This window comes from Lepidochelys kempii, chromosome 2 (assembly GCF_965140265.1).
Source record: "Lepidochelys kempii isolate rLepKem1 chromosome 2, rLepKem1.hap2, whole genome shotgun sequence".
In the NCBI taxonomy this organism is placed as follows: Eukaryota; Metazoa; Chordata; order Testudines; family Cheloniidae; genus Lepidochelys; species Lepidochelys kempii.
The window spans coordinates 192,394,184-192,415,046 of record NC_133257.1 but is presented as its reverse complement, the minus strand read 5'-3'; the positions used below and the strand labels follow the sequence as shown (position 1 = coordinate 192,415,046).

Below are 20,863 nucleotides of genomic sequence, written 5' to 3'. Positions count from 1 at the left end.
TACCAATCCTGAAATCTGATCCACTTGGGCAGAATCCCACTAGAGCAGAGGTGGGCAAATTACAGCCCATGGGCCACATCCGGCCCATGGGACTCTCCTGCCTGGCCCCTGAGCTCCTGGCCCGGAAGGCTAGCCCCCCGGCCCCTCCCCTGCTGTTCCCTCTCCCCCACTGCGCAGCTGGCGCAATGCTCTGGGCAGCAGGGCTGCAAGCTCTTGCTGGGCAGCGCAGCTGCAGAGCTACGGCTTGACCCGGTGCTCTGTGCTGTGCAGTGGTGTGGCTGGCTCCAGCCGGGCGGCACAGCTGCCTGTCCTGGTGCTCTGGGCGGTGCGACACCCGCGCCGCCAGCCACCGGTACTCCAGGCAGCATGGTAAGGTGGCACGGGGGGTTGGATAGAGGACAGGGGAGTTCGGGGTGGTGGTCGGCAGCTGGGGGTATGGATAGGAGCCGGGGCAGTCAGAGGGTGGAGAATGTGGGGGCAGTCAGGAATGTGAGGAGGGTTTGGATGGGGCAGCGGGGGGGGGGGCAGTCAGGGGACGGGAAGGATGGATGGGGCAGGGATCCCAGGGGGGCCATCAGGGAGCAAGAAGCAGGGAGGGAGCGGGGGTTGGATGGGGGGCAGGGGCCGGGCCACACCTGGCTGTTTGGGGAGGCACAGCCGCCCCAACTGGCCCTCCATACAATTTCAGAAACCCGATGTGGCCCTTAGGCCAAAAAGTTTGCTCGCCCCTACACTAGAGTCAATAAGGCTTGGCAGATGTCTGCCCATGTGGATCACACTGCAGGATTAGGGCCACAGATTTTAAATTCAGATCCCTAGTTACGCAAAAAAAGAAAAATGAACAGAGACCAAACCTTTCCAGGTGGCTTCTCTAGACCATAGTTGAAGCACATTAGCATGGCAGTTTGCAGTTCCACAGATACATCACCATGGTATCAGAGTGCCTTTGTAAGGTTTTATATCACACAAAAATATATAGATTTTGTACAGTACTTATCCTGTGAATAGAAGGCTCTGGGGTCAACACTAAGAAGTTGGGGTGGGGGGGTTTATTTCCCCCCAAATCTCCCTAAGTTCTTTAAGCTTCTTATTATAAAAAAAATCTCTACCCAGTTGATGCAAAACTATAAATCATGTATAGTTCTCAGATAATCACCCCAAATACCTGCAGAAAAGATATCCATTGCACGTTTCAATTCTCCTCTGGTTCGCTGATTACTGTTTGCCAAGTCTACCAGTGGCATTGAAGGATCTTTCATATTCTCCAACTCTGTAGAAAACATACTGCCATCAACAAAGCGCTCAGGGGCAATATAACAAGTCCTTCTACGCGATGTGTCAAAGAAATAATTGAAGTCAGCAGGATTGTCCTCAGGAAGATAAGTTGGTTTAAAACTGGCAAAGTCAGTTAGAAGCACCCAGTTCCAGCTAGTCACCATAATGTTTTCAGTTTTGATGTCCCCATGACGGACTCCAGACTTGTGTGCTTGGTCCACAGCAGTCAAGATCTGGAAGGCTATCCACCTCTTTTCAATGTTATTTAGGAATGGCCTAGTACTAATTCGATCATAAAGGTTGTCCCGCACATACTGTCGGAAGAGCATAGCTGCTTTTTCAGACAAAGTGGCCTTCTGAAAGGGAAGACAGTTCTGGGCAGAGTGTAGCCTTATTTTTAACTCCTCTAGCTCTTGTTTGTAGCTAGTTAGTGGTAAAGTTGGATCCTGAATTGCAAACACCTTCACAACCACCAGGCCTTCCCTGTGCTTGGCCCGAGCAACTTTAAAAAATCGAGTACTCCCCAGACTTTTGTCATATTCAAAGTCATGGATGTCTGAGAAATAGCTGTCAACAGACAGGATCTGAGATGGGGCTATGCCGGCCAGCTGATTCCCCATGATGGCACCTCTTGTTGTAGAAGTCAGCACTTCACAACTGCACCTAGAAAACAATTAAAATACTATCTCATATTTTTATAGTGTCCTTCATCTCAAAGTATCCAAATATTATATACAAAAAGATAGAGACATGCAGAAATCATTTCAAATGACACACAAATGCAGCCATTTCTGCTCTGGAGTGGAATGTGGCAACTACTTAATAACTCCTAGGACTGAAAGCTGTTCCTTGCTTTTTTATTAATAGTTCATACTCCTGCAGTACTGTACTTGTTTAAAAATATGTTTTCTTTATGAGTTTCTCATGATTTCTGAGAAACACTTAATACAACAGCTCCAACCTCATTGCTCCCATCGATGAGCTCAGAATTTGGCCTTTCCTTGTGCAATGAAACCACAGTTTGGTTGACAGCTATGCAGGACCAAGTTCTGCCCTGGCATAAGCAAGTTGCATCTCCCACTGAAGTAAAAAAACACTTATTCCAGGAGCAAATTTGGTGCAGACTCTCCAGGAACAGTACTGGCAACTGCACTGATGTGTCTGGAAAGCCCTAGGGTCTCAAGGGATCAGCATTCCTACCCACATCCTACTGCTACTCCCTCAGAGATTAATCTACAAAAGGAAACTTCAGCATTTGGGACATTTGCAACAAGCCAGGCACAAAGAATGAGAGAACAAAGGGAGCCCACTGAAACATTCATGGCCAATCCTGCCTGAAGAAGCAGGGCTGGAATGTGTGGCAGACTAGGACTAGTCTACACTGGCAATGTTAAAGCACTGCCGCCGCAGCGCTTTAAAATGGCTTGTATAGTCGCGGCAGAGCGCTGGGAGAGAGCTCTCCCAGTGCTCTAAAAAAAAACCACCTCCACAAAAGGCATGGCTCCCAGTGCCGGTGCACTGTCTACACTGGCACTTTACAGCGCTGCAACTTCCGCGCTCAGGGGTGTGAAAAAACACCCCTCTGAGCACAGCAAGTTTCAGCGCTGTAAAGCGCCAGTGTAGACAAGCCCTAAACAAGGTTTAGTGGGCCTATTAGATTTGATTTCCAGAGTCCCCTCCCGCCCCTCACCCTGTGCTCATATCAGGCATGACCTGCACTCCTCTCCCATGCGACACCCGCCACACACCCCACCCAACTTTCACCTGATCCCCTCCCCAATACTCTCTTCGGGCAGCAACCCCCTCTCCCCCCCCACATCTCAGCCAGCGCCTACCTGACCCCGCTCTGGCAGCATCCCCACCCAGCTCCCACCTAACCCCCTCCCCAATGCCACCCCCTGTGGCAACATCCCCACAAAGCTCCTCATCACCCTGCTCTCACCTGATCTCCCTGCCCCCCGTGGCAGCATCCCCACCCACACTGTTCCCTTCATTGCTGCTGCTGCTGCTGCTCCCCACGCCCGACACACATCCCCCCCCCCCCCGCGGTACCTGGAGCAGAAACCCGCGGAAACACCAAGCGACCCCGCCCCGTCACTCACCCGGGGGCCGCCCCCCGCCGGGCCTGCGGGGACCCGGGAGCCCCCGGCTGCGGGGTGGAAGGGGCCGGCGCGCCTCTGAGGAAACTCTCTGCTCCGCGGAACCGGCAACCATGACACGGGGCGGCGCTGTGAGCTCACATCCGGCTGGGCTGGGCCCCGTCACCGCCCCTCGGGCCTGCGGGGGCTCCGGCTACAGGGACCGCGTCAGGCTGCAGCCCCCAGCCAGAGCCCCGCCCCCGGCCAGCCTGTGGCGCGGGGGCGGGCCTGGCGAGCCAGAGCAAACACCGCCCCCCCCCCGGCTTAGGTGGCGGGATTCGCCCCTTCCCTGTCCCCCTGGGAAAGCCGGGGGGCGTTGGCAGCTCGCCCGCCCTGGCCCCGCTGTGGGGGTGGTTCTGAAAGCCCCTGCTCCTGGAGTCCTGTGATGAGGGGAGGCTCTCCGCTTTCATTGCAAAAAGGGGTCTGGCCCTGGGGCGGCTGAGACAAGCTGGGGCAGGTGACCCTTGAAGGCTCAAAAGGGAGACACCGAGTTACTTGTTTCACTTATAGCTTGTTTCTTGTTTTAAATCTCATTATTTTGGAGCCTAAGGTAAGTGTGAAGAGCGGGGAGATAAGGTCATGCTAAAGTGTATGATACTGTTCGGCCCCTAGGTTTCACATACTGTACCTGATTTCAGCTGGCCTCAGCCCATAGCTGCCAGAGCAGTAAACAGTGAACTCATCTGGTGTCCAGCTCTCTGTGAGAGAAAAGCCCTGTAGGTTTCAGAGTGGCAGCCCTGTTCGACTGTCTCAGCAAAAACAAGGAGGAGTCCTTGTGGTACCTTAGAGACTAACTATAGCTGGTACAGGAGCTTGGCTTGCTAGTAGCAACCCCATCACCGACACCTGCCATGTGGAAGTGTATGACCCGGAGCATGACTAGTGATTTTTGAACAGCTGGGGTTGGCAACGTTGCTGTACGCAGTGACTGTAAAGCACCCTTCAAAGTCCTTGTCCCTCTTTCTCCCAGGGGGAGAGGCTGGATCAGAGAGATTACACCGCATCTAACAACGTTCTTCCGCCAGCCTTGGGAGAGACTGTAACACACTAACAATACCTCTCCCTGGTCCCCAGCAAGAGAGGATGAAAAGATTGTAACAGTGAGCAAAATGTCGCTTCTCCCTAGGGAGGGGGGATTCTGCAACACTCCTTTGCTCCTTTTTTTTCCTGTCAGAGTGCCCCTTCTGCTTCTGCCAGTCTTTGCAATGAGGAGCAAAAAGCAGCAGCGACTGGTCTCCACAGCACCATTTACAAGTAAGGGCTGGTCAAAATGTCTTGAATGCAAAGCTTCTTCAGCAAAAAAAAAAGGCCTTTTTATTTTCTTTTTCAAAATAGAAATATTTTGGGAAAGCATGTCAATATTTTGAAATGTTTGTTTTATCAAAAAATCACTTTTTCAAAACGTTTCCCAGTATTGTTTTCCAGATTAGTTGTGAAATGTCAAAATATTTTTAATTCGCCACACTGTAACTTTTGATTGGAGCGTTTAGTCACATGTGGGTATCTTGTTTTCTTGATTGGATGGTATAGTCATAAATACTTTGACAGCATGTAATTGAGTCATCTGATCTATGCCTTCCAGAAGACAAGCTGATTATTCTGGCTTCTTTGTGTGGGAATCAACTAGGCCAGGCTATATGGTGAGACTGACCTTCTGTTAGTGGTTACAGGGCTGTCGGTCCTGTCCTTCTTCCCCCCCGCCCCTCCAAAAAAAATCTTTGTAGGAATAGGCAGTGGTGGTACATTTCCTGTAGGAAAATTTCACAATTTTTGTTGGTTTTTTTGTGTTTGTTTGTTTTAACTCCTCTACTTTCAATTTAAGAGGAAGGGCAGCAGCAATGAGGTGCTATACAGCACATTCTCCTCTCCTGCAGTTGATGCTGTAGTTACTGGGATCAAGATGACGTAATAGGCATTAAGGGATGCTGAAGATGCCTGTCATGGGTGTATCTGTGCTCTTCTAGGCCAACCAAATGGGGAATTAGCTAGCCCATTTCTTTCTCCCTGTGCCCAGGTTTAGATGTTAGTGAATAAATGATCTAGCAGAGGCCTGTGCTTTTACTTGAGTCCTGATGGCTTTGCAGTAGGTTTGTCCCACTTACTCCTCTCTGAGGCTTAGAAGGGAATTTGTTTTCATACGTTTGAGTTATAAGGAAGAGTCTTTTCAGGTGGCTTTTGGTTGTTTGGGGGGGATTGTCCTCAGGCTTGTTTCTTTTTAAGAATTCTTATGAAGGTAAAAATCTCCATTCTGTATTTTTAAAACTGAGAAATAGGATTAATTCCTTCCTTGATACTTTTCTTCTTTCATGACATGGCTCTTCTTGATGAATTTTCTCAAACCTAGAATGAAGTAGAAAGGGATCTTGGTTACCATTTTAGTTTGAAAACAAATGTGACAGCAAGAAGCGGGGGATAGAATTAGGGAAACTGTTTTCTGTTTTTGTTGGATTCTTCCTTCAGCTGCCTGTTGCTTTCATGGTATAGTGCTCAGTCCTCTGGACTACCGTCTATAGTCCAGGTTTTGGTATGGTCTAATAGGTAGAGCAGGGAATGTGGAGCCAGGTCTTTTGGGTTATATTTTCAGCTTTGAGATCAAGTGTGATCCAATAGATCTAAACTTCCTGCTCTGATCTCTCTTGCCTTTAATGCAGAGGTGGGCAAACTAGGGCCTGCAGGCTGGATCTGGCTCACAAGCCATTTTAGTCCAGTCCTCGAGCTCTTACTGGGGAGTAGAGTCTGGGGCTTGCCCCGCTCTAGAGCTCCAGTCTGGGAGCAGGGTCAGGGGCCACTCCACACAGCTCCCATAAGCAGCGGCATGGCCCTGCTCCGGCGCTCCAGCCAGGGAGCAGGGTGGGGGCCATTCCACGTGGCTTCCGGAAGCAGCGGCATGGCCCCCTCCGGCCTGGTGGCTCTGCACGCTGCCCCCGCCCGAAGCGCTGCCCCCACAGCTCCCATTGGGCAGGAACCACAGCCAATGGGACCTGCAGGGGTGGTGCCTGCGGATGGGACACCGTGCAGAGCCGCCTGTCTGCACCTCCATATAGGAGCCGGAGAAGGGACATGCTGCCGCTTCTGGGAGCCACTTGAGGTAAGCGTTGCCCGGAGCCTGCACCCCTGAGCTACGCCCCTTCCCCAGCCCTGATCCCCCTCCCACCTTCCAAACCCCTCGATCCCAGCCCAGAACACACTCCTGCACCCCAAACCCCTCATCCCAGCCCCACCCTAGAGCCTGCACCCCCAGTTGGAAGCTGCACCCTCTTCCCACACCCCAATCCCCTGCCCCAGCACTGATTTTCCCCCCCCCCCGCCCCCGAACCTCTCGGTCCCAGCCCAGAGCACCCTTCTACACCCCAAACTCCTCATCCTCTGCCCCACCCCAGAGCCTGTACCCCCAGCTGGAGCCCACACCCCCTCCCACACCGAACCCCAACTTTGTGAGCATTCATGGTCCACCATATAATTTCTATTCCCAGATGTGGCCCTTGGGCCAAAAAGTTTGCCCACCCCTGCTCTAATATCACAAAACTGTTTACTCCTTTAGGTCACTATTCCTACTCATATGGCTTAACATGTTGTATTTGAAATGGAAACAACTGAATTGGGATAGTACTATGTAGGGAATGATGATGGACATGGGCCTGCCTGGCAAATCTTCAGTTTTTGTTCCTTCCCTGCCCCTTAAAACATTTTAACATAACTGGTAATGATGATGCTTGTGCTTGTTGTGAAGTTAGAGGGTGGCAAATCCAGTGGTTTAATAATCTTTGTTTTAAAACAAAGTGTCAAATGGCCTAGAAATAAAATAGATATAGGTAAATAATGTTAAGTGACATGGATATTATTCGGTAGCCTGAATGACCTTCGTGTCTTCATTTTTAATGTTAGTAGCTGAAGAGTAGCTTACAGGATTTTGTTTGTCCCATTGTATTATCTTAAAAAAAGAGAGAGAGCATTTAATGCTTGTTTAGAAAATCTCCATTATCTTGTTTCTATATAACTAACGTATTTAATTGATACATTAAATTAAATGTCCCATCTACAGAGACGTTATTGGCATTTGAGAACAAAGATTCTTATCAATTAAGTCAGATGCATGAAGCCTATTTGAAAATGCAAATTTGTACATGTAGGCTATCCGAAGAAAATAAGGCTGTTTAGAACACTGAAATCATCATGATAACTATTTAATCATCTTTTAGTATTTAATATCCCTAGGTCATTCTTTTCCCAAACCAATTAAATTATGATAGTCTGAAAGAAATATCCTTTTGTAGTTAAAGAACAGGATTAGGATCCTGGATTCCCAAATTCTGTTCCCTGCTCTGATCCTGACTTCTTGTCTGGCCTTGGGCAAGTCATTTCTCCTCTTAACCTCAGTTTCCCCAACTGTGAAAAAGAGTTAATGATACTCACCTACCTGGTGCCTTGGGAGGACTAATTCAGTAAAGTTTGTAGCTTGCTTTTAAGGTCTTTGGATGGAAAGTGCCGGATAAAGGGGTAAAGTATTTAATAAAGAAGCTTGGTAAGCAATTGGGAGCAAAATGTTGGATGCTGGAACCTGCTTTGAAATCACCATCTTTATGCCATTGTTTCAAGTCTGAGCTTTCTATCCCAGAGTGTTCCTGTCTCCTCAGGAGGCCCAGCAGATGCTGCATGACAGGGAATATTGTGAAGCCCAAAACTATAAATGGGTTCAAAAAAATAGATACGTTCATGGAGGATAGGTCCATCAATGGCTATTAGCCAAGATGGTCGGGGATGCAACCCCATGCTCTGGGTGTCCCTAGCCTCTGTTTGCCAGAAGGTGGGAGTGAATGATGGGATGGATCACTTGATTATTGCCTGTTCTGTTCATTCCCTCTGAAGCACCTGGTATTGGCCACTTTCGGAAGAGAGGATACTGGGCTAGATGGACCATTGGTGTGACTCAGTATAGCCATTCTTATGATTTCTGTCCTTTTCATCCTTGAACAGCTCTTGTACAACCTACATAGTCTGACATCTGAATGAAAATAAGATCTACAGTTTCAGAATGTGGAGAAGGGTGCAGTTTCCCTGGCATGAAATATCTGATAAATTTTCAGAGAGACAAGGTAGGTGAGTTAATGTCATTTATTGGACCAACTTCTAATATTACTTCTTTAGTATCCTGGGACCAACACAGCTCCAGCAAATTTTCAGCAGGTCATTTTGCCCCTTTCTCCCTTATTTTAACTGTTTAACATAATAGTGAAAGACGTATTTTTCATCCTAGTTCTCTTTCTGGCTTTATTTGATATTTATTAATCTGTTCTTCCTGGGTGTTGTAGGTGTGAAACATGTTTTCAGCCACAATAGAGATGAGGTAATAGTCATAGTATTATCAATATAACAACTAAAGTCATACAAGGACACTGGACACTACACACTATAGGATATAAATACTGGGGAACCCCAGAGAGTTGCAGCCTTGTCCAGCAAGTAATTCTAGGACTCTTTCTTTGGGAAATATTTCTTGGATGCATATCAACGGCACGGTTCTTTGCTCTTTAGAAGTACCATGACAAGGCAGGAAAAGCCCTCTTGAGTCAGGAAGCCTCCTCACTCAGAACTGCTATATCCCCATCTTTCCTTTGCTTCTAATGATGCTTAAGTGTTTAGAAGAAAGACATTCACTGCAGTCTCTCAAGCTTTTGCAGTTTGCTAGAAATTCATTTAGACATATTCCTTTTTCTCATTTAGCTCAAGTGATTGAGATCGTGGATTTCTGAACAGTAGATCTAAGTTCTGTCCTCAATGAACTTTATATTGTCTCATCATTGATCATGATAAACCTCTTTTTCTGTTCCAGCAGAATGGGAGACTCAGACCACGTCTACAGTATACATTTTTGTTAGTATAGCTGTGTTGGTCAGTGTGTGCAGAGGCGTGATTCCTGACCCTCTTAGTTGAAAACTCTCTTTAGCCTCCAAGATTAAGCTGTATTTCATCCCTCCCATCCTATCATCTCTTCACTAGAGATCATGAGAAGTGATCATTATGCCGGTGACTGGCTGACAGACTCCAGAGAACTGACTTCAGGCTTGCGTATCATGCAGAATCAGCTGAGCATTTTATGTTTGAATTGTTTTATACAATATTGTTATTTAGACTCCCAGCCTAAACTCTAGGCACAAAAACAAAATAGTTCTCTTCAAGGATGCATCACCTGATCTGCGAGTGAATATCACAGGATAGCACGGAAACATTTTGGCTGTGTTTTTATCTTAAAAACAGCACTTCTGTGCTAAATGAACTAGGACTGATAAGCTTCACTTATGGAGAAGGAGCTAGTGGTGACCTGAAACTTGGCTTTAAAAGACTGGCTGTCTTTGGTAAGGCCACGCTCTGAAGCAGAGTCACAGTCAATTTACTCCATTCATTACAGGAGAAAATGGCACTTCATAGCCTCTAGGTGGCAGTGATTCTTTACCAGGAACAGCATATCCATATCCCCCTACCCCCAAGTCACAAGACTGGGAGCCAGGGGAGCAGAGCGGAACTGGCTGAGGTCAGGTCACTCCACTGCCCGCCGCCCCATGAGTGCAGGGTCGGACCCGCCCTGCAATCACCGGGCAGCAGGAAGTGGAGCGACCCGGCCCCAACCCACTCTACCGGCTCGTTCTGGGGGATCTTGGGGGAGCGGGGGCTGAATAGGGCACCACAATGTCTAGGGACGGCCTAGTGTTACCAGACAGCTATATCTGGAAATAATCCATGCCTCACAGCTCCCCAGAAGGCCAAAATCTGGCTAAAATTTTAAGTTCCATGCTTGTTTGAAGAGATGCAGCAGTAGCATGAAATGTATTACTATGAACAGAGAGCCAAACAGTCAATTCCTGTTTTCCTAATTAGCATTTGGAAAGGATTAATTCAGTTACTGGCATCTCCTCAAAATTTGGTTAGAGAATGCTTTCCACAAGCTCTACAACCTTCCAAAACATGCATAATTCACCAGTTCCTGTGGTTTTGGCTCAGTTTTCATCACTAGGATGGAATGAGTCGCTTCCTCAGTAAGTAATCACTTCTACTGTCAGTACTACTGGCAGGTGGTATAAACTGTCCTAGTGCCTAACTATGAAAGTCGTATTGGAAAAAGGATGAAAAAATACCTTGTAAAATGCATGAGTGCATGCTGATTCAATGAATTACCCAGCATTGAAATTGTATGGGAGAGAAAAAGAGATTAATTAGTTACCAAGTAACCTGAGGTAGCAGGTGTTGCTAAATATGAGTCAATGCTGGTAGATAAGCATTGGGTGGTGGCTGTAAAGCTTCAGCCAAAGTAATGGTAATGCCTTGGACAGAAGATCGGTGTATGCTGTTTAGAGATAAGTACAGGTTGGAGAAGGGCTACTGAGATAGCAGCAAGGTAGCCAAGTTTAACTGATTTACTGCCTCAATTCCTATGCATCAAAGCAAACAATATGGCAGACTTAGAACAGCAACATTTGAATACAAACTTCAAACACCATCCTCTTTCTCCCCCCCAAAAAAAGAGTGTGTATCCAAATCTGGAGTCTTGGTTCAGGCTATCATAGAGGCTAACCACAAAATTTGGCTCCAAACCCAAGTCTGAATTCCAAACCCAACACCACCAAAGTTTATGGATGTTCAGGTTTGGGAGGACGGGTTGGTTCAGGCCCATCTCTAGGATAACTGTTGGTGGTCTGCCTTTGGATCCCTGGGAGACCCAGTGCAAGAGAGAGCTAGTCACCTGGGATGCCTGTTTGCCTTGGGGATGGTGGTTCTTGACTTGTTATATTGAAATAGAAGCCCATATTTTGATCCTAGTCTCCATAACCTTATGCCAATAAACAGGGATTTTTTTAAAGCAGAAATTTACGTGCAATTTCATCTCCCACACAGTCCAGTCACCCAACCTGCTTCATCTTGTGCAGTAACTAATAAAAGAACAGCTTGCATGGCTACTGTAGCTATATAAACTCAGGGAAAAGCTCTTCAGATTTTAAGGAGTGCCTAGAGCAGGGGATTAAACAACATTTAATTTGTTACATAAATTAGAGCAGAAAGATACCATGCCTCTGTGTGGGTTTTAGGTTTACAAGTATGTACTTTAAAAATAATTGCAATATGGGTAAAACAGCAAAGGAGTGAGAGAATAAGCAGGGTAGAACTCTGGGTAGAACCCTCATTATTAAATCTAGTTATAATTAATCTAGTAACGACAGTGCAAACCAGCATGTAGTTTTATATGTAATAGTACATTGGTCAGAAATGACATGTTTAGAGAACCTTTTCAACCAATTTCCAGGCCTTCTCATTCACAGTAGTCTCACCAGCGTTCCAAGAAAATATCCTCTAGAAAGGTAGATTTGCAATAGTGGTGATGGTGTTTGCTGTAGCAGCCAAACATCTAGGTCATCCAAAAGATTCTACAGACTTACTAAAGTGTTGACCTTTTGTCTTGAAAACTGTTGACTTTTAGAATTGTTATGGTGTATATCTCTTCGTAATTCTTTATGCATCTGAAAAATACATTTTTATTGTTCTGCAGAGCTCCCAGTCACATATGATTTGTTTTTTTAAATGCTGAGTAAATTGCATTCCTTTGCTTTTGCATTATTCTCCTCCTACTGCTTTCCTCCCCTCACCATCTTCCATAAAATGCCTGATCCACTGCTCTCTAAATTCAGTGGAAATATGCTGGTTGGCTTTAATGGCAGACAGGCTAGGTCCAAGGTAAGCATTTAGGATTTCACCTCTCGGTAATTATTGCTTCTCCAGTCTAGGGAAGTGTCACCAGGATTTCATTCATACCATTTCCACTTGCTAAAAAAGCAATAAAATTCTTGTATAGTCTATTGAGACAGAGCAACATAATAGCTTCCAAGACTTTTAAGGCCAGAATCCCCTGTGATCATGTAGTCTGGCCTCTTGTATAGAACTTCACCTAGTAACTCCTGCAGCAAGCCCATAACTTCTACAGCACGTCTCTTACTGGGATCATGGAAATCTTGGATACTGTCAGTAGGAAAGCTGTTGGCATTGGCTAGCTAGTACAGTTACATCTACATCAGGGATGGGCAAACTACGTCCTGAGGGCCGCATCTAGCCCTCCAGATGTTTTAATCTGGCTCTCGCGCTCCCGCCAGGGAGTGGGGTCAGGGGTTTGTGGTTTCAGGCTTCAGGTGACTCTGAAGTTTGAGTTGTTTCTGATTGCTCTGAGAGGCCTATCCTTTCTTTAAGTTGCTATGAAATTAGTCCTGGGACTGCAGCTGCACTTTCCTTGTGCTTGTGCTATTATTCTTATGTTTTAAATTTCTAGGACTTCAGGCTAAGCCTTGCATTAAATCAGAATAAATATCTGGCTGAGTTACTTGGGTTTCTTTCTTTGGCATTCTGTTTCTGAGTCCCTGTTTGGCCTTTGTTGAGGATGGGATACCTTTCGTTGTTGGTTTGTTTTTCCTTACCAGGTTTCACAGTGGCTTTTTCTTTCTTGTTATCTTTTTGCTTTCATTATAAATAGTGGAAGCCAGAAATGACTTGGTTCCTCTAGTCCAACCTCTTGCCTTGTATGACTCCTGAATACTTCATTTCCAGGTCTGGTGCCTTAAACCTTCCTTATTTCTTTGAGTTTTGGTTTGGTTTGGGTTTTTTTGTTCCTGCCTCCCTTAATCCACTTGTTTAAAAACTGTTTTTTTTTCTCCAGCCTACAATTCCCTAGCTTCAGCTATTATTACATGATGATTTTTTTAAACAAATAAAGGGTATGACCCTGCAAACTCTTAGTCACAAGGTTGTCTGTACCCACGTCAGATGTCCTGTTGACTTCAATAGTCCTATTACCATAAAGATTGGTTGTCTGAGAGGGTGTGCAGGATCAGGCCCTAATGCCCTTCCATTAAAGTCTTTACAGGGCATGGTTCGACTCTGTTCTGTTCTCCCACTCCAGCCACCAGACTTGCCCCTGCCCTCCCGCCAGACTACATACATTCTGGGCCTGATCTTAAAATACGCCTAAGCCTTGCTTAGGCCAAAACCCAAGAAGAGGAGGTGGTAAAGGTGGCTGATTCCCTCAGGTAGCCAGAAACTGAGGTGGTGCATGTCGTAATTTAGAGCAGGGATCTAACACATATCAAGTTCTGTCCCATGACATATCCTGTGTGCAAGCTCTGTAAGTGATGGAGACCCTGGTTGCCTGTTTAGGATAGCTTTACAGGGCCTTTGCACCATGGGAGTGGTGCAAAGAGGCCTCCTTGTGGGGCAACATCTGGCCTTCTGCTTCCATCCTCAAATGTATAATCTCAAATTCATGTATCCACTTTAGTGCCATTCTTTGTAGTCCCTTCCATTCATCTCTGCTGAATGCTCGGGGAGGGAAGCCAGAACTTATCCACAATATTTCAGGTGCTCAGATAGCAACGAATGTGAAATAATAATCGTCAGATCTTTAGCAAGTAAAATTATGAAGTTAAAAACGTTCCCCACAGTAGTTTAGCCAGGCTCTGGGAAGGGTTAGCTAGTATGATGCAGCTCTGTGTTTTGTTAGATGGGTTGCTGTTACAAACACTGGAGGGCAGCAGAACAAATGCAGCTAAGGATTTAACCAATGAACAATAGTAATGAGCTGGATTCTGAATTACCGTAGCATCCTCCCACAGTCAAGTCAATACAGTGACTTAGAAAGAGGTACTTCGAAATGTGATATTTTTCTGTAAAAAGCCAGAACTAGTGGTACTGGCTTGAAGTAGCAATAACAACCTAAATACATGGTTTCTGCCTTCAGCACCCCCACTGTGAAAATTGTTCCATCACCACTGGTAAAAAAATAAATTCAGTGAGTAAGAATTGCTTTCCCAACCTGTAGTAAACCTTTAAAAAAAACTGACCACTTCCCTCCTCTTGCAAGAGAGTTCATTCAATTCACAATGTCCTATTGTTTTCTTCCCCCGTTTTTTTTTTAATAGGATTGATGGTGAAAATACACCAGAAATAACCACTTTGCGTTATCTCAGATTTGAAAAATTAACAAAGGTACCTTTGTAATGAAGAGTTACAGCCCCAGCCAGGTGCAAGGAGGATGAAAGTGAGTCTGTCTCTGGGTTCTTCATGTCTAGCTGTTTGCAAAAGGGGGAAAGATTGCAAAAATCTCTCCTCTGTTGTGCCACAGACACAATCACGCATACAGACTCACACAGTCCTTGTGCTCCTAGAGTGCAAGGATAGCTTCTTCCAAGCAGTGCCAAAGTAGGCAGGGAGGAGCAGTTGAGGCAAAGCCATCGCTCCACCAGTTTCCCTCTTTGTCCCAGCTGGGCTCCATGAGGAGAGCACATGCTGCCCCTTGCCAACATATGCCAGAGATTTTGCTCTAGCATCCATTGCACTGGGAGCCCAGGAGCACTTTTTACTGTAAATATACATATATAAACACAATGAGTTCATGGAAGATAGGTCCAGCAATGACTGTTAGCCAGGATGGACAGTGATGGTGTCCCTAACCTCTGTTTGCCAGAAGCTGGGAATGGGCGACAGGGGATGGGTCACTCGATGATTACCTGTTCTGTTCATTCCCTCTGGGGCACCTGGCACTGGCCACTGTCGGAAGACAGGATACTGGGCTAGATGGACCTTTGGTCTGACCCAGTATGGCTGTTCTTATGTTCAGTATACTTTTAAAGCTGGATTCCTCTTTGCAGGCAGGCAGAGGCACCCAGTGTCCAACTACTGGAAAACATCCTAAGCCAGCATTGCAGTGAACCCATTTATATAAAAATTGCCTCATTACTGAGACTACTACTCATTACTTGAGACTACTAATAGTCTCAAGCATGGAAGGGATGGAGACTAAGTTATCTTTTCAGTCTTAGAGGTGGCCCTTCCAGAACATGATACACACAAATGTGGAGAAACTTGTACTGCTGTTCTCCATGCCGTATGTGTTCTATGAATAAATAGAGACATGCAATTTACTAAGGCTGCTGAGCTAGAACTTTCACAAGAAATGAATTCACTGTAGAAAATATTGGTTATAAATTGTATAACTTCCCAAGAATTGGGAAATTAGCATGTGCAATACAGTATATGTAATCAGATATTGCTACAGAGGACTAAGTGTACATACAGTATCGTTTATAAATCATGCCCAAAAAATGTGGGGAGAGTGGGAGGAACGATGACATAGCTGACCTTTTATCATTTTCAATGGAAAATTGTTTGGCAACTTCCATTGTCCAGGCAAATTCAGACAGATGAAAGGGTCGACTAAGCAATGATTATATATGTACATAAATTAAAATAAATTACTGAAAGCTTTCATGTTTTATCTGTTAAAATGCTTCTGTGACTTTGGCTTAAAAGAAGGAAGAGCTTTAGAAGGATCAGAAGAGAGTGTCCCATGGGAATAAAATTACCCGTGGAAATAACAATTTGTTTTTTGAACTTCACAGAGAAACAAAGGTTTGATACAGATGCAATAACCATATCTCTGCAGCAGGATTTTTTAATAACCAAAGGCAGAGGAGTTGTGACTTTGCATGTAATGGCAACTTTTGGATCATTCATAACTTTTCCCACAAGCAGCTTATTTCAAACAACAGTAACCTACCAATGCTATTCTAAGCAGAACTAGTTAATAGTTTCCTGTTAGCAAAACACGAGTGGTGGTGTGTGAGGGTTGATTTCTTTATATTCTAGAAAAAAGCTAAACTGTGTTATCTGTATTCTGATTTGTGAGGGTCCCTCCTCCCCTAATATCCATTTAAACCAAGCAGTGTTGTTAGGAGTCTCTTTCTTTTTCTAGTGTTTGGCCAAATATCACTTCATTGCCCTCAGGAAGTGTGAAATTAGTCCAGTGCATTTCATCAGATAGGCCCTGATCAGTAGGGACTCCAGAATGTTGACGGGCAGTCTGTATACACCCATCTCAAAGATAAAGTAGAAGACTTGCACAGAATTCAGCCACCTCGGGGCATTCCCATCAGATATGAAGGGAAAATGCTGCAGCTTTTACATTCCTTCCAGAAAGCATGTAAATAATCAACAGAATTTTTTTAAGCAAGAGGAAATAATGTATCAGCGGATCATCATGTAGCTGAGTTCCATTACATTAAGTACCTGGACAAAAAGCTCGCCTACACGCTTTTGAAAACTTAACCCACAGGGAGCATGTATGTTAGTTCTAAAGTACTATTTATACTGTCAGCTCTCTCATCAGAAACACACTTTGAAGTTAGAGGACATCTTTCACAAGCATTAAATTCAGTCCCATGTTTGGGAGCTAGTAAGTACTGGCTGTGGGCTCTCTCCACACACATTCCCAAATTGTGTTTAAATTGGAATTTCAGTACAAATATAAAATAAACATGTTATTGGCAAATGCAGATGTCAATTAAAATGAGAGCTTATCCATATAAATCTGAGTGGGAGAACGGTCTGGGCATTTGGGAATGCATAAGTGTCCATGACCTCCAAAAGGGGACACCAAGTACCTGGCCTTGTCAGAGTTAATAGATTATTTTTTCCATTTAGGCTATAAACACCATGTTTCTTGTTCAATCCAATAATTAAGAGTCATCTTATTAACTACCAGCATAACAACTCAGCACGTTTATACATTTAGTGTAAGCCAATATTTTAAGGATTTCTTTTAAGGATTCCATAACTGATAAATTGTACTTTTCTCTTATGATTCTGCTAATATGTTTCCATATTTTCTGTATTGCAGGTAATTCTCACATTGCAGGGCAAGCTGATGTTTCTACTGTATAGCATTTGGGACATTTAAACGTAGCTATTCTGGGGTATAATTTAGGACAAATCAATCCTTTGTTTCCACATGCAGTTGTTATGGGGCTTATTTTGTTACAAGTGGCTGCTTTATATATGTTGGATGTGCCCTGGTTCTATTCTTCAGCAGTGTTTTCAATTTACTTTTCATTTTGCAGTTTCCCCATACCACTGAGGCAATATGTTGGATAATCATCTCTTAGTAGTTTATATAACATCTGCTAGTCAATTTAGAAGTGATGGAGCCGCACAGCATCGTTTCTTCAAAGAGTGAGAAGTGGTTATTTTTCCTTTTTTGGTAAAGATGCAGTGATGGGAAGGCAATGCAAACTGCCCTGATGGAGAGGCATTGCAATGATTCAATCTCTAGTGCTCCCTTCCAGGAAGATGTGTAGAGCAGAGAAGATAAGCTCTGTCTGTCTTGTATCAGTTTAGATGGGATTCGGGCTTGACATGAGGGCCTTGCAGGTGGGGTCTAGGGCATGGTTAAAATGGAGATATTTATGTGCACTATGTACTCTACAGACATAAATAAGATTCAGTCCCTGCCCCCGAAGATCTTACCGTCTAAGGGGTTGATACTCGGGTGATTAAGTTTATGCATGTCAGTAGTCCCACTAAACATGGGGCCTAATGAAGACATGACAGAACACGGAAAGACAATCAAAAAGTAAGGCACAGAGGTTACTCATACAAGCCCACAGACTAGATCCTATATGTACCCCAGCTGTTTTGGAGCTCTGGAACAAAGTAACCTCATTCTCTCCCCTGAAAGAAGCACCTCCTTTAGCTGCTTCTAAAAATTCCTGCTGTGATTTAACAGACAATAAAAAGCCATTCTCTGGTTGGATAAGGACTCTGCTAGGAATACTACTAGGTGAGGTGCAATGGGGCTGCAGGCCCCTCCAGGGCACACCAAAGACCTGTACTCCCCATCACAAGGTGGGAAAATAAAGTTGTGTACCCCCATGAGAAGAAAGTGATTGCACATCATCACAAGAATGGCTTAGCCTCTAAGAACTGAAAAATGCAGTCTCTGGTGAGAGAAGAAAGGTCAAAGATCTGTCAACTTAAACAGGCACAAAATGATCTACTGGGTGACATTTCTTTTTTCCTTTCCCTCACGGCCATGTGGCTCTTTTCTCATTCTCAATGAGTGTCACAGCCTGACATCTGCCCCCCACAAATCAAAAGCTGCACTAATAAATATCTTTTCAGCTGGCAACTTCGATGCACATAAAAATCATTAATAATGGTAAATGGTTTCCATCTCAGTTACTTTGTCATTACAGGTTCGTTAGATGTATCCAGAATAGAAATGGCAGCACAGTTTCACTACTTTAAGAGTGAAAAGAACTACAAGAGTAGTGGTTTTTAACCCTTGAGAATCTGAGTTACATTGGGAAATGCGGAGGACTTCTGAGGCAGGCAAAATACCTCCACTGGCACCAGCAGGGAGAGCTATGGTCAGGAGCAACTCCTTTGCCTCCTTTTTAGATCTGCAGAATGTACTCCTCCATTCCCAGCTTCAGACTGCCTCAAGGGGCTGGGACTTGGACGTACACCCTCCCCTACGCAACCATTTGGGATTGTAATCTTCTGGTCACACAAACAGTCCCTCCTCTCCCCTTACATTCATTGGTGCAAGAGCTAGAATGTTGGCTGTCCTTGCCCAAGTGCCTAAGGGAGGTTAAGCAGCTTCCTGTGCTTTCTCATTCCTTGGAAATTTGCATAGAAGCTGCCAGAATCTGGCCTTATGCACTGATATTTACGCATATGGCAGCTGTTTTCCTACAGTTAATTTATTGCTCTCTTCATTTTTTCCCCATAGACGTCTTTTCCTGTGTTTTTGCAACTTCAAAGTGCCCTGTGTAGGTAAATGGAATTAGGGTTTGTGCCCTATTTATGTTTTGATTTTGAGTGGCACTGTATCACCAAAAAGAGGATCAGTCCCTGGTTCTAGGCACCTTGCTTCTTTACTGAAAGGTTCTGGGTTTTTTAATTTCTTTTCCTGTATATGTTTGACCTTAGAAAGTGTATTTACCTCCTTCTTGTAAACTTCCTTAATGTAATTATTAAAGAGTTAATGCATTTGGACAAACCACAGAGCAAGAGAGAGTTCTTTTTCTGTGATCTCGTAAATTTGATTGAAATTTGAAAGAAGACAAAGTGTACGATCAACTACAGTAGGGAAGGCATAAAGTCTACAATGTTCTCTAACCTTTTGCTTTAGCTTACACTCTTCAACACATAAATGTCTCTTTTCTAATGGACAGAACTGCAGAAATGCCACACCAGGGCCATCTAATTAACTAAACCTAGGTAAACTGAATGTTAATTTAGTCGAATCTTCTTAGCAGGTGGACAGCCAATTCACTCAGTTAAACAGCTATTCTGATACAGAACGACTTATAATGACAGAAAATACTGAACAGAGTAAAAATGCAACAATAAAAATTATATTTGTTGCAGTTCATCTTTATTTGATCTTTATTTCTTATGGTTTTTTATTTGGAAATTTCTTTATGGAAAAAACTGGAGTTTGGCATTTCAGATTTATTTAATCTCTTGTTAACTTGTTAACTTGTTGTGTCTCTGGGTGAATATACCCCTATTAAGCAGTTTCATTATCATTAAGTACAATTATGCTAAACTAGCACCATGGAAGATGTCCTGCTTAAGAATATCCTGGTTAAGTGGCGTGTACAGTGCCTGTAATTCTTTGTCTCAGGTCTCACATTTGCACTTGGTTAGCATTTTCCTTCTGTATATTTTGAGTTGCTTGCTTGAGTTTTCATCACATATGTTCCTAATTACAAGATGTGAAGGTTAAACAATAAACACACCAGAATGCAGTGGGATACTACCACACCCTACTGTGCTAATTATGCAAAAGTCCATTAATATAGGTCTAATACTTGGTGTGGCTATACTATAAAATGACTCATTTGGGTATTAATTATTCATAAATATGGTCTTTAAATAAAAAATGAGTTTTTTGTCCCTTTTATATTGTGTATAAAGAAGGCATGTTTTTTAAAGGAGTGGGGATTGTTTCTGCTTGTATTTTACCTTAGAAATTCGGGTCTTACCTATTGAGGTTTTTCATATGGACTCTATGGACAACTGGATAACTTTTATGGTTATAATATCAAAAGGGTCAAGGTGAAATTTGAGCAACTGAGAGAGGAAGGATTTTTTAGTCAAACTGCTAAACTATTTTCTATTGTGTTTTTCTGAACACCTGTTTAATACAAGAGCCTAATAAACAGTTTGCTGAAAAGATGTCTTTATTAAAGATTCACCACCCTGTTCTTTCATTTAAAGTCTGTGGGAACTCTTACTCCTGTTCTCTGGTCCTTCAGAGAGACCTCAAGCAAAATCAGGGAAGACTTGATAATCCCATCTCTGGTTATGGTACAGAACAAAGAATCTTAATATTGTATTTCTGAATCTGGAATTGTGCATGGTTTTGTTTAGAAGGGTATTTTAGGTAGCACTGTATCTCTGGAGTTAAAAGCTAATATTCAGGGTGACAGGTTTCAGAGTAACAGCCGTGTTAGTCTGTATTCGCAAAAAGAAAAGGAGTACTTGTGGCACCTTAGAGACTAACCAATTTATTCAGGGTGAAAGATCTATAAGATGTGTCATCATTAACAAGGTACTAATTGGGTAACTGGGTG

General features: G+C 44.1%; 1 protein-coding gene and 1 long non-coding RNA gene across 7 annotated transcripts in view; one reads left to right on the top strand and one right to left on the bottom strand.

Moving 5' to 3' along the window:
• PIK3R4 (phosphoinositide-3-kinase regulatory subunit 4) overlaps window positions 1-3,591 on the bottom strand; it is a 39,039-nt gene extending 35,448 nt beyond the window's left edge. Inside the window, exons 1-2 of one of the 3 annotated variants that reach the window (XM_073333248.1) lie at window positions 3,328-3,591; window positions 1,157-1,938 (exon numbers count right to left, since the gene is read on the bottom strand). In XM_073333248.1, the coding sequence (XP_073189349.1) occupies window positions 1,157-1,895 (739 nt within the window). In that variant the 5' untranslated portion in view covers window positions 1,896-1,938; window positions 3,328-3,591. The remainder of the gene's footprint in view (window positions 1-1,156; window positions 1,939-3,327) is intronic. The other 2 variants (XM_073333247.1, XM_073333250.1) reach the window with 2 other exon arrangements.
• LOC140907402 (uncharacterized) lies at window positions 3,532-20,489 on the top strand. 4 transcript variants are annotated; one of them, XR_012157488.1, is made up of 5 exons: window positions 3,532-3,963; window positions 4,384-4,667; window positions 8,388-8,506; window positions 14,363-14,481; window positions 17,339-20,489. It is a non-coding gene; the product is annotated as an uncharacterized lncRNA (long non-coding RNA). The 4 variants fall into 4 exon arrangements; XR_012157489.1 differs by lacking the exon at window positions 14,363-14,481 and having other exon boundaries at window positions 4,588-4,667; window positions 17,119-20,489; XR_012157487.1 differs by lacking the exon at window positions 14,363-14,481.
• The last annotated feature ends 374 nt before the right edge of the window (window positions 20,490-20,863 follow it).